The sequence below is a fragment of the Peromyscus californicus genome, unplaced genomic scaffold (genome assembly GCF_007827085.1).
Source record: "Peromyscus californicus insignis strain IS unplaced genomic scaffold, ASM782708v3 Scaffold_1__1_contigs__length_55948999, whole genome shotgun sequence".
Classification (NCBI taxonomy): Eukaryota; Metazoa; Chordata; class Mammalia; order Rodentia; family Cricetidae; genus Peromyscus; species Peromyscus californicus.
In genome coordinates, this window is record NW_026294492.1 from 54,804,362 (window position 1) to 54,820,256 (window position 15,895).

At 55.8% G+C, this 15,895-nt stretch overlaps 2 protein-coding genes and 2 non-coding genes across 5 annotated transcripts; 2 read left to right on the forward strand and 2 right to left on the reverse strand.

Annotated features, from left to right (window-relative positions):
- Window positions 1–50: 50 nt before the first annotated feature.
- Window positions 51–3,008, forward strand: Gamt (guanidinoacetate N-methyltransferase). The gene is made up of 6 exons (XM_052747231.1): window positions 51–329; window positions 1,098–1,243; window positions 1,344–1,407; window positions 1,783–1,850; window positions 1,951–2,061; window positions 2,464–3,008. Exons 1-6 carry the CDS (start codon window positions 149–151, stop codon window positions 2,578–2,580), a joined length of 687 nt encoding a protein of 228 aa, XP_052603191.1. The 5' UTR covers window positions 51–148; the 3' UTR covers window positions 2,581–3,008.
- A 609-nt stretch (window positions 3,009–3,617) lies between these two features.
- Ndufs7 (NADH:ubiquinone oxidoreductase core subunit S7) lies at window positions 3,618–11,985 on the reverse strand. Of its 2 annotated transcripts, XM_052747233.1 has the most exons (9): window positions 11,917–11,985; window positions 11,631–11,807; window positions 8,549–8,585; window positions 7,923–7,991; window positions 7,533–7,668; window positions 5,374–5,553; window positions 5,257–5,303; window positions 4,385–4,473; window positions 3,618–3,774 (listed from the first exon to the last, which is right to left on the reverse strand). In XM_052747233.1, exons 2-9 carry the CDS (start codon window positions 11,644–11,646, stop codon window positions 3,677–3,679), a joined length of 672 nt encoding a protein of 223 aa, XP_052603193.1. In that variant the 5' UTR covers window positions 11,647–11,807; window positions 11,917–11,985; the 3' UTR covers window positions 3,618–3,676. The 2 variants fall into 2 exon arrangements, with proteins under 2 accessions (XP_052603193.1, XP_052603192.1); XM_052747232.1 differs by lacking the exons at window positions 11,631–11,807; window positions 11,917–11,985 and having other exon boundaries at window positions 8,549–8,616.
- Window positions 11,889–11,962, reverse strand: Trnan-guu (transfer RNA asparagine (anticodon GUU)). The gene has a single exon. It is a non-coding gene; the product is annotated as a tRNA-Asn (tRNA).
- A 98-nt stretch (window positions 11,986–12,083) lies between the features above and the next one.
- Window positions 12,084–12,156, forward strand: Trnaf-gaa (transfer RNA phenylalanine (anticodon GAA)). The gene has a single exon. It is a non-coding gene; the product is annotated as a tRNA-Phe (tRNA).
- The last annotated feature ends 3,739 nt before the right edge of the window (window positions 12,157–15,895 follow it).

Consider the following 15,895-nt stretch of genomic DNA (forward strand, 5'->3'; position numbering starts at 1 on the left):
GGCCCCCCGGCCCCGCCCCCGGCCCCGCCCACCCGCCCCGCACTACGGCTGGACTCCTTCTGGGCGCACAGGCACCGCCCCACTCCGGAACCTGCACCCCTGCCGCTCGGCTGCCGCGGCCTCTCGGCCTGGTGTGCAGAACCTCACCATGAGCTCCTCCGCCGCCAGCCCGCTCTTCGCGCCCGGCGAGGATTGCGGCCCCGCGTGGCGCGCGGCTCCCGCGGCCTATGACGCGTCCGACACGCACCTGCAGATCTTGGGCAAGCCGGTGATGGAGCGTTGGGAGACCCCCTACATGCATGCGCTGGCGGCGGCCGCCGCCTCCAGAGGTACCTCGCCCGAAGAAACGGAGGGTGCAGCTCAGGCGTGCAGGAGTTCCCATGCGTGCTGCGTGCCTCAGTTTCCTTGCTTGGGGCGTGGGGCTGCCCTGGGGCCACTTTGGCCGGGAAGGGAAAGTGTTGCCAAAGTGTGGGCGCACGCAAGAGGCGCCTGCTCCGAACTGAAACTTCCTCTCCAGAGGGAAGAAGAGTTCTTCTCCCCGGGGCTGGATTGGAGGGTGGGTCTTCCGACCACAGCCCTGACTGGAACCGAGGGACAGAGTGGAGGGGCGTGGGGCTGGGCTGGGCCGGAGTCCCCGGGCTGTGGCTAAGAATAGCTTGGGAAAACTGAGCAGAGAGGCAGCTGTCTAGGTGCTGTGGTCGGGTCAGAGAGGGCCATGGGTGTTTGGGGCGCCCCAGCCTTAAACAGGGCAGATGGGGCCCTGGTGTCCAGTGAAGAACGAAACACGAGTGGAGGGTGGCGGTGGCAGGCCTCTGAGCCCGGCTTGGTTCTTGCTAGCTCCACAGGTAAGGGCCGTAGCACAAACAGCGTCGGCAGGGGCTCAGAGTCCAGGGCTCCCGAGGGCCTGTCCGCAGCCTCCCAGGCCAGCCACCCTGACTGGCAGCTGTCCAGGGCCCACACTATTCTGTTACTTTGTTCTGTCCACCCACACGGTCCTGCTGGCCAGTTGTCCTTGAGACATGTGACTGGCAGCCAGGCCCCACCTCCACATCCCTCTCCCCCAGCCAAGACAGCTGTCGCGTGTTTTGTACTCGTAGGGGGTCGTGTCCTGGAAGTGGGCTTTGGTATGGCTATTGCGGCCTCCAGGGTGCAGCAGGCCCCGATAGAAGAACACTGGATTATTGAGTGCAATGATGGGGTCTTCCAGCGCCTACAGGACTGGGCCCTGCGACAGCCACACAAGGTACCGCTGGGGTGGCAGCTGGGAGTAACCCCAGGCAGGGCTCGATCCTGGGGACCCATGCGACCCCCCAACCTTCTCTCTTGTCCCTTTCCTTTCCAAGGTTGTTCCCTTGAAAGGCCTGTGGGAGGAGGTGGCGCCTTCATTACCCGATGGCCACTTTGATGGTGAGGGCTCTGTGGGCCCGGCAAAGGGGCCAGCTCCAGGGGGTGTGCTGGCCTCCAGATCCATCTTGGCAGCCTATGTCTACCACTGCCCTACCATACCCTCTTTAGCCTGGTGGGGCTTGCCACCAAGAATGAGGACCTGAGTTCGATTCCCAGGATGCACATGGTGTAAGGAGGGAATTAACTCCTACAGGTTGTCCTGACTACCACACGCACGTGCCCCCATCCTCCCCCAACAAGGGCACCTTCGGTGTGCACCGGGGACAGACCACACCAAGACAGAGCAGCGGTACTGCTAAGGGCAGCCGTGGCTAGGTCAGGGGAGGTGGGGCACGGCCGTCTGCCCCGACTGGCAGCCATGTGCTCTCTCTGCAGGGATCTTGTACGACACATACCCACTGTCTGAGGAGACCTGGCACACTCATCAGTTCAACTTCATCAAGGTGAGGCTGTAGGGCCAGGGTGGGCAGAGCATGTGACGTCTACATGCCCTCCGCTCTTCCCAAGGCCCCTCTCCTACCCTGTCCACTGGCCTCTCTGCAGAACCACGCTTTCCGCTTGCTGAAGCCAGGGGGCGTCCTCACCTACTGCAACCTCACGTCCTGGGGGGAGCTCATGAAGTCCAAGTACACGGACATCACCACCATGTTTGAGGTGCGACCACCTGATGGCAATGGGGGGGCGTCCTACCCCAGGGCCTGGCAGTGACCTTGGGAGTGACACAGGGCCCCACTGGACTCTCCGGCCTCAGGGGTCAGAGATCTTGAGTGGGTCGGTCGTTACGATTTTCCCTCACTAGTTCAAGCCTCCCATGGCCCCCCAGCACTGGCACAGCCCTGCTCACTGCTCTACCTGCACACCATGCTGATCTTAGGGACTGATGTTCTCCTGGCCAATAGGCTCGGAGTCAGCTGGGGGTCCACGAGCCTCTCTTGCGTGAGGCTGGCGGTAGGCCTGAGCGAGGATGCTTGGCGGGACTAGCGTCCAAGGCTACCTGGCACCCACACCTGGGTCCTGTCCCATGTGGTCTGGGGTGACCTGTGCCCCTCCCTACAGGAGACACAGGTACCTGCCCTGCAGGAGGCAGGCTTCCGGAGAGAGAACATCCGCACAGAGGTGATGGCACTGGTACCCCGCCGGCAGACTGCCGTTACTACGCCTTCCCCCAGATGATCACACCCCTGGTCACCAAGCACTGAGCAACTGGCCAGGACTGGAATGAGCCTATGTCCTCTTTGGTGCCTTGGTGGCTAGAGTGTGGGCTGCAGCCTCAGCTCCCCCTGCAGTCCCTGCAGTCCGACACTCTGCCTGGCCCCGCTGCCTTCCCAGAGCTCAGGGAGAAAATAAATGCTAACAAGAGGACCGGTCGCTCAGCAGGGAGCTGGAGGTCGCCGGAGGGACACATCTGGTTCAGAACCTGCCTCTGCCTCAGCAGATGTGGCTTGTCCATCACTGGTGCCCGGTGTCCCCTGCCCTGCCCAGACATGACCAATCAACCACTGTCCGTTTCCAATCTCTCCCTCTCCCTTTCTTTTCTAATGGAAATCAACATCTTAAAATCTATTCTATATCCTTCCTGCCCATTAAAAATATCTTCGCTATGCCAGGCTGTGATGGTGCCTTTAGTCCCAGCACTCGGGAGGCAGGGCCAGGCAGATCTCTGTGATTTTGAGGCCAGCCTGGGCTACAGAGTGAGTTCCAGTATAGCCAGGACTACACAGGACAGGCACCAAAACGACACAGAGAAACCCTGTCTCGAAAAACCAAACCAACCCCCCCCCCCAAAAAAAAAGCAAAAACAAAAACTAAAAACACAAAAACTCCCCTTGGACTGGGCAAGCACCTGCCCCTCCCATATCCTGGGTCGCCATGGCGTGCCACCCCACCTACCAGCTGGAAATGCCAGCTGAGAGCTGCAGAGTGGAAATCTGCGTGACACAGAGGCCGAGTCATGAAAACAGACTCTAGGCTCATGTCCACACCAGAGGGTATCAAGCCGAGTTTCCTTCTCCCGGGGCAAACAGCTGGCCAGGGATGTGTCAGAGGAGACCACTGTCCTCACTTGCCCGGAAATGGGTGGTGACTGGCCTGAGCTGCACAGAGGGCAGAGGTCACAGTCTGAGCAGAGAAGCCACTGAGACCGAGCGGCCACCAGCCTCCCGACCCCCTCCACCTCAGGCTGCCCGAGAGGCCACAGTCCACACAGCACACTGGATTTGGGTGGGTTTATTCACACTGGGATCCAGGGCTGGTGCGTGGCCCGGCGGCTCTACCTGCGATACCAGATCTTCAGCTTCTGCTCACGCTTGATCTTCCGCTGCAGCTGCAGGATGCCGTAGAGCAGAGCCTCGGCCGTGGGCGGGCAGCCTGGGGACACACACAGCTGAGGCCTCCACCAGCCCACATGGGGGACACCTGGGGTGCCCTGGGGTTGGCTTTGAAGGGACAGAGTCCTTGCTGTGCTGGGCCTCCTGACACCCACCCCACTCCTGAGCTGTCTGTGGCTCCACACAGAAGAGGGCCCAGGCTGTGGCTCTGGTGACCAGATGGGACCTCAGGAATAGTTACAGAAACCGGACCACTGGGTCAGGGACATGGGCAGGAGTCTTGGGCCAAGGGCAGGGAGACATTTGAATTTCCCCGGCCTCGGAATGCCAGCGACCTTCGGACTGCAGCCTGCAGGCATACAGCCCCTGCTGCCCAGCAGTCTGCTGGCGGAGAGCCCGCTGGGGGCAGGACAAGGGACACACAGCTAAGACATTCTGGGCTTGCGAAAAGACCTGCAGCTCAGCTAAGTCGAGACGCCTCCAGGGCGGCAGAGGGGGCCAGTGTGCCCAGTGCTCCTGGAGGTCAGGACAGAACAGGCACATGACGTCTGCCTCTGTGCCCTCCAGGACCCAGGAGACATGAAGGGGCCGACCCAGGCTGGCTCTCAGCTCGGAGACCATGTCTGGCGTGGTGGGGTGGCCGACCTCACCTGGCACATAGATGTCCACTGGCACAATGCGGTCGCAGCCTCGCACAACCGAGTAGGAGTAGTGGTAGTAGCCACCGCCGTTGGCGCAGCTAGGGAGAGCAGTGAGCAGTTGAGATGCATGTCCGCCAGCCCAGCCCACCCCCTCACCCTGGCCCTGGGACAGGCCAGACCCTACATCACAGGTAAGAACTGGGTGCAATAAAAGGGCTTCCAGAACCTTCCGTGGGACGTGTGGGATGCAAGTGCCACTGATAAACACATGGAAAAGCGCCCTCAACCAAAGCATTTCTGCTGAGGGACCTGGGGTGGGTCTGTGGGATCTAAGACGGCTTCACAGAAGTCTGCAATTACTACACAGCACCTGACCTTGAGTGTAACAGGCACGTGCCAGGTTACTTGGCCCTGGGGATGGAACCCATGTTCCCGCATGTTGGGTAAATCTCTAACCCAACCGTGGCCCTCTTTTTCTATCTTTTGAAGCAGGAATTCAATGTGTAGTTCAAGCTGGCCTTGAACTCAGAGATCTGACTGCCTCTGCCTCCAGAGAGCTGGCCAGCACACCCAGTGTCTTCAAAGACTGGATTGTCTGGATCTAGTGTCCCAGCCAACTGGGATTCCAAGGGTTCCTCCACAGCCTCCATCGCAACAAAGCAAGCGGCGGCTGGGATCTAGCAGTGGTGGAGCCGCTTGCCTGGCGGGCAGAAGGTCCTGGGCTCCATGCCCGCATTCATTACACACTGAGCGAGCAAGTCACAGCTGCTGGGGAAGCCGAGAGGGGGGATGGGAAAACAGAAGGGCTCTGGGGCGGGAGGAATGTGACAGTGGGGCACTGGGGTGGCCCTACTCCCCTAGGCAGTCGAGCACACACTCACCTCCCCATGGACACCACATACCGAGGCTCAGGCATCTGGTCGTACACCTACAAGACACTCAGGTCAGGTGTCTGCAGGTGGCTGGGCAGTGGAAGGGGCCGAGGGCACCAGGTGTACCTTGCGGAGTGCAGGGGCCATCTTGTTGGTAAGTGTGCCAGCTACAATCATCACATCAGCCTGACGCGGGCTGGCACGGAACACCACACCAAAGCGGTCCATGTCGTAGCGTGGAGCAGCCATGTGCATCATCTCCACAGCACAGCACGCCAGGCCGAAGGTCATAGGCCACAAGGAGCTCTATGAGGGCAGAGACAGTCAGCTGTGTGTCCAGGTACTGTCCCTCCACAAGTGAGCATGCTACTGAGCAGGACCCTCGGAAGGCAGCTCCCAGCTCAACACACCCTCCACCTGTGGGCACAGGAACACTGGAGTGCTTGGCAGCCACACGAGGCCAGTGGCTGCTGTACGCCCAGGGTGGCATCTAGGCCTAGCTGCTGCTCTGGCCACCAGGAATATCCCCTTCTTGGCATCCCTGGATTGGCCCAACTGTCCCTCAGGAATCACCTGGGACTATCTGGCTGCCCTCAGTGTCCTCTGTCCACTAGTGCTTAAGCTCCTCATGGACCAGTACCTGCACCTGAGACCCAGCAGTGGCCCCGGGGCCTGGCAGATGTGAGTGTGAAGTTGGTGTCTGGGCTGGAAGTGCCCACCTTCAACAGATCCTGGGGCCCCTATAGTGTGAACCCTGTCCTGGCAGCTTCAAGCTCTAGCATAGTAGAGTCCTAGGCCCGGCACAGGAGAACAAGGCAGTCCCAGGGCATGCGGTCAATGGACAATTGTCAGGCACAGGCTGTCCCATCCAGGCACGGGAGCCCAGCAACTGTGAACTAGACACCAGAGGAACACAGGGGTAGTGTTGCAGAATATTATTTTAAGATGTGTAGATTTGTTCATGCTGGGAACATCTGTTTAATGATGCAAAGAGGTGTTGCATTCTTTTCCGTTGCATTTGTTTAACTCTGTGAAGCTGTGTGACTGGGCCTGTCTAAAACACCTGATGGTCCAATAAAGAGCTGAACGGCCAATAGCGAGGCAGGAGAGGGGATAGGCGGGGCTGGCAGGCAGAGAGAAAAAATAGGAGAAATCTGGGAGGAGAAGATCTAGGAGCAAGAGAAGGAGAAGGACACTAGGGGCTAGCCACCTAGCCACCCAGCCACCCAGCCACCCAGCCACCCAGCCACCCAGCCAGCCACGGAGTAAGAGTGAAAGTAAGACACACGGAAGTAAGAAAAGGAAAAAGCCCAGAGGCAAAAGGTGGGATAATTGAAGTTAAGGAAAGCCGGCTAAGAGAGACCTTGTCTTAAAAAGCAAAATAAAATAAATGGTTCCCCCTCCCCTGAAAGGCCATAAACTTGGTAAAAAATAATTAGGAATAAGCCTCCATGTGTGATTTGGGAGCTGGGTGGTGGGCCCCCAAAACAGCAAAGAGCCAAAAAGTAAAAACCACCACAGCATAGGGACCACTGGGGACAGACATGGAGAGGGAGGCCATCCCGTGAGCTTTGCTGAGGACCTCAGGCTCCCCAGACTCTGCCCCAGAGGTGATTTTAAAAGGCAATTTTTAAGCCAGGCATGGTGGCTGCTTTTATCTCAGCACGCAGGAGGCAGAAGCAGGCAGATCTCTGTTTGAGGCCAGCCTGGTCTACAGAGCAAGTTCCAGGACAGCCAGGGCTGTGTAGAGACCCTGTCTCAATAAAAACAATAAATAAATAAAAGGCATTTTTATCAGCGGTTGATGTCTCAATGAGTAAAGGCATCTGCCACCATGCCTGACAACCTGAGTTTGATCCCTGGGCCCCGCGTGGTGGGAGGAGGGACCGACTCCTGAGTTTGATCCCTGGGCCCCGCGTGGTGGGAGGAGGGACCGACTCCTGCAAGTCATCCTCTGGCCTCCTCACGCCTGCCGCGGGGCCTGAGCATGCATATGCACACCCGTGCAAAATAGATATGTGCTATTAAAAAGACACACACACCTTTAATCCCAGCACTTGGGAGGCAGAGCCAGGCGGATCTCTGTGAGTTCGAGGCCAGCCTGGACTACAGAGTGAGTTCTAGGACAGCCAGGGCCACACACACACACACACACACACACACACACGCAAGGCCTGCTGAAGGGCCTAGTCATCCTGAGTGGTGGCTGAAGGGGCGGCCAGGCTCTTAGGAAGGAGCCTCAGGAGACCCTGAGGATGCTGCAGATCTGATGGAGGGGGACTTACCCGGCGCGCCCAGTTGATGAGGTCATCCAGCTTGGCCACCACATACTCTGCCCGGCTTCTGGGAAGATGGGAGGGCTTGGGGACCACAGCTCCAGCTCCAGCTCCAGCTCCAGCCTTGGGTAATGCAGACTGTGTGCTATAAGGACAGAGCATGTGGGTATGGAGGAGAGTTAGCCAGGTGACCCCAGTGTCCTGTCCGGGAGCCCAGCTAGAGCAGTTTCCCGGGAGGGGTGGGCACAGGGTCCCAGGACCTATCAACAGAGAAAGGAGCAGCGACCACACTACGGAGGCAAGACCAGAGGCCAGGGCCACAGGCCAGGGTGGGTGCAGGCAGCACTCAGTCGAGGCCCTGGAAGACGCATTCCAGCCTTTCCCCAAAGTCTGGCTTACCTGCTCGGACCCTCAGTGGCCACATTCTGATGGACTCTGCGCACCTGGGTCACTGCATCTATGCTGGAGCTGCAAACAGTAACGACAGTGAGAGGTGACCAGAGCGTAACCAGCTGTAACCTCCCACCACCCCACCTGCTCGGGCTGCCCTGCTCATCTGCAGGCTGCCCTGCTCTTCCACAGACATAAGCAGAGCCTCTTTGCTTCTGAAAACACCAGCTAGTCAACAGGTTGTCAAACGTCCAAGCCAGGACAGTTCTGAGGTGCTGTGCTTGAAGCCCAGGGGACAGTTGGTAGTTCCCCTGGGCAGGCGACCTTCACAGCTCTATTCCAAGGCAGCCAGCCTGTGGAGGTCCTGGTGGAGGGCGCACGGAACACCTTGCTGGGACAGGCAGTGTGTGAGCTGTAAGGGCCCTGAGCCTGAGGACAGTGCGGTCCTGTCTTGGTCATCGTCCTCCCAGACCGTCCCCACACAATGTGAGGAGGACACCCAGGCAGCCTCACTGAACCTGCTGGGCGACCTTCACCAAGCAGTCCCTCCCCTGGACACTACTGAGGGACCCTCCTGGCTCCACGCCGCTTCCTGGCAGCCAGTTAGATCTGTGGCAGACCGACCACATACTCACCGTAGGCCCAGGATCCGCACACAGAACAGGCCAGGAGCTAGAGAGAGAAGCATAGTGGTTTGGGTTCAACAGTTTAGCCCCCAGAAGGGGTCCAGTTTGGGGTCCTGGCCCTTCCCTGGAGGGCTCCAGCACACCTCCACTTCCCATGCCTCGCTGTTCCCGTGCCAGGACCCCAGCTGCTCCTGAATAACCTGTCCTACACCTGCACACAGCAGGATGCAACCCAGAACCCAGGGGCACTTTTTATTTATTTGTTTGTTTTTGGTTTTTCGAGACAGGGTTTCTGTGTGTAGCTTTGCGCCTTTCCTGGAACTCACTCTGTAGACCAGGCTGGCCTTCCCGAGGGCTGGGATTAAAAGCATGAGCCACCATCGCCCGGCCAGGGGCACTTTTTAAAGGAGCAGCTGGAAGCAGGAAGAGAGGAATGAGGGCAGCTTTGAGGGCAGGATGGAGCTTTACCCTACACTGACTTATATCCCCCAAAGGCATGCTGGCACCTTCACCCCAGCACCTTGGAATGGGACGGTTTGCATGAGCCTCTCCAGAGGTCACGAAGGTGTGCCCTGAGGAAGCAGGACTGGATGTTCTTTGTGTGGACAGATGTGAACCAGATCTGAAGATGTACAAGTGGCATTCCAGCACTCCCGAGGCTGAGAAGGGGGATTGCATATCCTAGAACAGCCTGGCTTACACACTGGAGAAACCCAAACAGCATGAAAGACAAACACCCCCGGGGTGGGGAGGGGCACAGAGATTAATACAAGAATAACCTCATGAGGATACTGGGAGATGACAGCTGTGAGCTCATGAAACCCCAGCCCTGTGACACCCTGATCTTGGACTCCAGCTTCCAGCAATATGGGGTAAATTTCTGTCATCTGGGGCTGGGCATGGAGGCTCACACCTTTAATCCCAGCACTGAGGAAGCAGAAGGTGGATCTCTGTGAGTTCAGGGCCAGCCTGGCATATACAGCAAGTTCCAGTCAGCCAGGGCTAAGCAGTGAGACCCTGTCTTGGAGGGGGAAAGGAGGTCTCATCTGAGACAGCCGCTGCATGATAAAAGGTGGGACTGAGATAGCCCCCCCCCCGTCAAGATTTGGGGAATACCCTGCCTCCGAGACCAGGGGCTGGGGTTGACAGCTGCTTCCCACGCTATCCCTCTTGCCTCAGCCCCTCTCACTCTGACTACAACGTTGCTCGGGGCGACTTTGTCCCAAGGTCACGACTGTGGCCTACTGCTTGGACCAAAGGCAAATGTCTACTCGGTCTAGACCTTCTGTCTGAGGGGCACACACCAGGCCTTGGTTTCCCCATATGAAAATTTAAGACTTTGAACAAACTCCCAGCAAAGTAAATGCCCTACTAAGTGGTTGGAGGTGCCAGCATCTGGCTTCAGTTTTAATTGCCACAGGATCTCTCTATGTTGCCCAGGCTATCTCTGAACTCTGACCTTAAGAGAGCCTTCTGAGCAGCTACAACTGCTGGCACCACCAAGCCTGGCTTGGAGCAGACTTTTGTGCTGTCATGCTGGGAATCAAACACGGGGCCTGGAACATGCTCAGTGGGTGCTTTAATACTGGGACACATCCCCAGGCCTCCGCTTCTTCCTGCTTTCTTTCTTTCTTTCTCTCTCTCTTTCTTTTTTTTTTTTTAAGGGTCTTACTACGTATCCTTGGCTGGCCTAGAACTCACAGGGATCCCAAAGTGTCCTTTTAAAGCGGGATCTCAGTGTCTAGCTCAGGCTGGGTTCATCAGCTTCCTGCCCCAGCCTCCCCAGGGATCACAGCTGTACCTCACAATGCTCTACCACAAACATCCTTTTTGCTGCCCCTAAGGTGTTAATTAAATTAGCTTCTCCTTCAAATCTGACTGTGGGTAGCAAAACAGAGCAACTTGTAACAGGCTCTATTCACTATTCACTGGCCGTCGTACAGCCAGCCGGTCCTGCGTGTTCAGGAAGCAACAGTCAACGCCACAAATCCATGCCCTCCACGCCTCATAGTGTCCACATCACAGCTGGGCCTGTAACCCCAGCATGGGAGACTAAGGCAGGAGCATCCTGAGTTTGATATAACCCTAGGCTACACAGAAAGATCCATCTTAAAGAAAAACAAAGCCACCAGGCCGTGGTGGCACAAGCCTTTAATCCCAGCACTCGGGAGGCAGAGGTCTCTGTCAGTTCGAGACCAGCCTGGTCTCTATAAAGGAGAACCAGGACTGTAAGGACTCTTAAACAGAGAAACCCTGTCTCCAACAACCAAAAAAAAAAAAAAGGAAAGGGAAAAAAACCCACAAAACCAAGCTAAAAGTCCAAATCTATCATACTAGCACTTGGGGTTGGGGGTGTGGAGGCTGGAGGATCAGGAGTTCAAGGTCAGCCTCCCATCCATGAGATCCTGTCTCAAACACAGGGGTTGGAGTTCCGTTGGCAGAGTCGTTGCCTAGCATGCACCAAGCCCTAAGTTCCCTCCTTAGTGCTGCATAAATGGGCATGCTGGTGCACGCCCGCCATGCCAGGCCTGGAGAGGTGGAGGCCTCAAATTTGTCCTCAGTATACACAGTGAGGCCAACCTTGGCTTCATGAGACCCTGTCTCAAAGCAACCACCGTTAGGAGATGCGACCTTCTGAAAAGGCACTGATGCCAGGATGTAGAGTAGGCCAGACTGCATCCGCGTTTAATCCCTGTATATAAAGAGGAAGACACCAAGGCTTCAACATGGAAACCGTGTGGCCTGAGTGTCCTGGGTCCCTCTCTGCCCCGCTCTCCGGGTGTCAGGGACAGCAGCCGGGCTCCTGCAATCAATCTCCTGAGGTTGGGAGACACGCAGGCCTCAGTGTCCCCGACTGTAATCTGCGGCAACAACAGGAGACGGTTCACCGTTGACAGAACTGGGGGGAGAAGCGAAGCCGAGCGCACTTCGGCCCGACCCCAGACCCGGCCCTGGGTGAGGGCTGACCCCCGACCTATCGGTCTCTGGGGTCTCCACGTCTCTCACTCCGGCGCTTGGGACCCAAGGTCCCCGCAGCCGCAGCTCGCAGCCCAAGACTACCCCGCCGTCCCGAGCTCAGGGCCGCACTCACCCGCCCGCGCCGCCATCTCGGCCTCGGCCTTCAGACAACCTCTGCGGTCCGTCCTCCAAAGCGTTCCGGTCTGGTCCTTCGCCCAAATAGGCACCAGCGGAAACAGGGACGGGGGAGAGTCGTTCCGACGCGCCTACTGCCTGTGGGCGCGCCCGCCCAGTGCGCGCCCCCGGGCTCCTGTGACAAACAGGAAACAGCAACAAAAGCAAGCACCTCGATTTTTTTTTCTGTCTTAGGGAAATAAAAAGCCGAGGAGCGCGTCCCTGGGTGGGCTCGAACCACCAACCTTTCGGTTAACAGCCGAACGCGCTAACCGATTGCGCCACAGAGACAGCGTGGTTCAGAGGCCTCCGGTACAGTCCTACAAGGCTCGGCGCGCGGACTGTGTAGTGCGCTTGCGCAAAGTAACTCCACACGGGGCGGAGTCCGGGCGTGAGCGACGTTTGACCCGCAGCCGAAATAGCTCAGTTGGGAGAGCGTTAGACTGAAGATCTAAAGGTCCCTGGTTCGATCCCGGGTTTCGGCAGAGCCTTTTGACTCTCTGAACGTATCTTTTTGAGATTTTTGCTTCGTTTTGACCCACAACGCTGAATTCTTCCAGTCTGGCGTTTAATTTTTAAATTATTTTTAGATGTTGGAGATCAATATAATATTCTTTAAATTGGTAGAGCTAAAGCCATTACTCACTATGAAATCTAAAAATATCAGGCTGAGCCGTCACACCCCTGTCATCCCAGTGCTGCTGAGAAGCAGGAAGATGGGCTCGAGGTCAAGTTCTTCCTCTTAAAAAGTCAAAGTAAATAACAACAACAACAACAACAACAACAACAACAATAATAATAATAATAATATAACATTTTTTTAAATGCCTCAGCAAGCAGTTAAGAGCACTGATTTCCTTTTTTGAAAGGACCGGGGACTCAACTCCCAGCTAGTAACTATCTTGAACTCCAGTTCCAGGAGCTCTGATGCCTCTTCTGACCTCTTCAGGCACCCGGCATGCAAGTAGCCAAGACACCCACACACGTAAAATAAAATAAGACCGGGTGGTGGAGGCAGAGCCAGGCGGATCTCTGTGAGTGTGAAGCCAGCTTCTGTCTACAGGCTAGTTCCAGGGCTACACAGTGAGACACTGCCTCGAAAAATATAAATAGATAAATAAATAAACAAAATAATTTTTAAAAATTGAAATAAAATGAATCAAATCTAGGAAGGTGAAGTTCAGTGGACAGAGGACTCTCCACTCTCATGCGGAGGCCCTGGATTCCACCCCCAGCACCCCACAAACTGGGCATGGTGTGGCACACCTGTCATTCCAGCACTGGGGAGATTGTTCTTGGCTGCACAGCAATTTCAAGGCTCACTGGGGCTACAAGAGACTCGTCTCTAAAAATAATAAATAGGGTTGGCACGATGGTTGGGTGGATAAAAGCACTTTGCTGCCAAGCCCGACCACCTGAGCCAGACCCCCGGCTCCCACAAGGTGGCAGGAGAGAGCTGACTCCTGAAAGTTGTCCTCTGCCTGGGTACCACTGTCTTGTGCCTGGCATTCCCACATACACATGCAATACACATGACCAAACATAAATAAACCTTAACACTAAACCGAAATTAACAGGAGAGCGTGCTCTGTGCACAGAATTCTATCCAGTTCACAAATGGGGGAACCAAGACTCCACCCTAGGCATTGTGGAGTTCCTACCAGGTGACAGTGTCCTCGCAAGCTCTGGGGCAGGCAGAGGTATGGTGTGTGTGTGTGTGTGTGTGTGCGTGCGCGTGTGTGCGTGTGTGTGCGTGTTACAAGGCTGGGTATGGCCAGGAGAGAGAGCTATGGCCTGGAGACAATCTTTTAGGGTTTTTTTGTTCTTTTGCTTTTTTTTTTTTTTTTTTTTTTTTTTTTGGTTTTTCGAGACAGGGTTTCTCTGTGTAGCTTTGCGCCTTTCCTGGAACTCACTTGGTAGCCCAGGCTGGCCTCGAACTCACAGAGATCCGCCTGGCTCTGCCTCCCGAGTGCTGGGATTAAAGGCGTGCGCCACCACCGCCCGGCGTTCTTTTGCTTTTGAGTCTGAGCTTTACTCTGTAGCCCAGGCTGGCCTTCATGGCAGTCCGCCAGCCTCAACCCTACCGGGCCCATCTAGAATTTTAGATTTACAGAAAACTTACAAGGGTAGTTCAGAGGAGTCTTAAGTAGGCCACAGCCAACTGAGCCATATTATATTATATTTTTTTAACATAAAATAGGTTGTAATTTAAAAGTCCAGGGTTATTTTAAACAGTAAAATATTTTCTCTGTAGAAAATAGTAAAATTGATAATATTTCCCAATAAGCCCCTTTAAGCCAAATAATAGCTGAATTATACATGTAAATGTTGATTAGATTCCGGGACACAGAAGAGACCTATCTTCATCTGTTCAGAGAGCTGTTTTATTAAGTTGTGTAGCTGAGATTCCTATTCATCTTCCCTTCACTGTTTGATTTACGGCAGACATTTTTCTCTAGGCTAATCCATAATCTAAAAAGATTTTAGATAGATATCTACAGAACATTCCACCCTAACACAAAGGAATATACCTTCTTCTCAGCACCCTATGGAACCTTCTCAAAAACTGACCACATGCCATATTATAGTTTAAATATTTCATTTGTGTGTTAGAGCCCCCAGCCCAGGAGCTCAAGGCATGCTAGTCAGGTGTCCTGCCTAGCCACACCCAAACCTTCTATGTGACAGCGGCTTGTGTCCTGATAAGGCATGCCCCAGTTATCTGGAGGCTGGCTCTACCGGGGTCCCCTCACTCTCTCCAGGTGTCCTGTCAATGCTGGCTCCCCAAAAGTACTGGGGAATCAGCACCCACAGTCCTGTGTGGACTGTAATCTGAGGTGGGCCTTTTGTGTTGGGGTTCGATGAGGATGGGGTACCCAGCATGGCATTAGTGGAAGAGCCAAGCAGGGTATGGTGGCACCCAACTGGGATCCTGACATTGGAAAGGCTGAAGCAGGTGGATCTCTGTGAGTTCGAGGCCAGCCTGGTCTAGAGTGAGATCCAGGACAGCCAGGGCTGTAGAGACGTTGTCAAAAGAAAGGGAGAGACGGGAGTGGTGAAGGCAGGATTCCTGGGGGTTCAAGGCCACCTTATGCTACTCGGTGCTTGAGGCAAACTTGGGCTGACAATGAGCTCCCCACAGATAGGCCAGCAGAGGCCCTGGCCACCAGGCCTGACTGAGTCCCAAGCCTGGATCATGAGCTCCCCACAGAGAGGCCAGCAGAGGCCCTGGCCACCAGGCCTGACTGAGTCCCAAGCCTGGATCCACATTGGGGAGACAACCGACCCGAGGTGTCCCCTCTCCTCACCCACACACCACACACACACACTCATGCACAAGTTTGCACACACACCCACTCCCACTCATACACACACACACACACACACAATAAGTGCGATACATTTTAGAGAAGGGTGGGTATGGCTTGGTGGCAGGGCGCGGGTAAGATGCTCATTGGCTTCATCACTGCAGGAGTCTCCTGTCTTACGATGTGCTCCATGCCTGACCTCTCTTGACCAAGCTGCTCCCTGACCCAATCTGCAGGAACCGGGAGTGAAGCTGCTTCCTGTCACCAGACCAGGCTCTGGGTAATAACCTGTAGCTGTGGCTGGTAGAGGATTGGTCAGTGTATCTGGTTGCCTGGTGGATGGACAGGGTCAGAGGGATGGAGTAATTAATGCTCAGGAATCCAGAGCTTCAAGGACATCACGGAAATGAGGGGACAGACTGGGGCTCAATAAACAGCTGTGGGCCAGCAAGGGGGTGTGATGGGACAGGAAGAGGTGAGGAAGGACGCGGCCATGCAGACGGACAGGTGAGATGATCTAGGGACACTTCCCATGTTCTCAGCATGGCACAGCATCAATGACACAGTCCATTCCCAGTGTGCCTGGGTGTCAGCGTCCTCACTCAGGCCTTCATCTGCTGGCCACCCAGGGGGGATTTGAGTCGAAATCATGTAGGGTCTGGGTGTAAGATGACACAGGTTGTGTACCTGTGGTATGGGAGGTGGGAAAACACCAGAAGATGGCACCAGGGAGCCTAGGGATGGGGTTGGAGGATACCAATCTGCAGGACCACCCCAGCACACTGGGGGCGGAAGCAGGAGGATGTGTCCACTTCAACTGGGGCATTCCTGGCATGTAGGCTGGCCGGTGGGGCTGCCCGACACAGTATAGAGGGCCTAGGTTGCCCTGAAAATGACCTATCTGGTGTCACAGCGC

Bases quoted from the DNA above. Each gene is read 5' to 3' on its own strand.
- Gamt (XM_052747231.1), top strand. From the start codon at position 149: ATGAGCTCCTCCGCCGCCAGCCCGCTCTTCGCGCCCGGCGAGGATTGC. The intron at 1,408-1,782 runs GTGAGGGCTCTG...CTCTCTCTGCAG, and splicing joins ACCCGATGGCCACTTTGATG to GGATCTTGTACGACACATAC. The intron at 1,851-1,950 runs GTGAGGCTGTAG...GCCTCTCTGCAG, and splicing joins ATCAGTTCAACTTCATCAAG to AACCACGCTTTCCGCTTGCT.
- Ndufs7 (XM_052747233.1), bottom strand. The intron at 7,669-7,922 runs GTAAGCCAGACT...CTGTCCTTATAG, and splicing joins GCCACTGAGGGTCCGAGCAG to CACACAGTCTGCATTACCCA. The intron at 4,474-5,256 runs GTGAGTGTGTGC...TGCTCTCCCTAG, and splicing joins TATGTGGTGTCCATGGGGAG to CTGCGCCAACGGCGGTGGCT.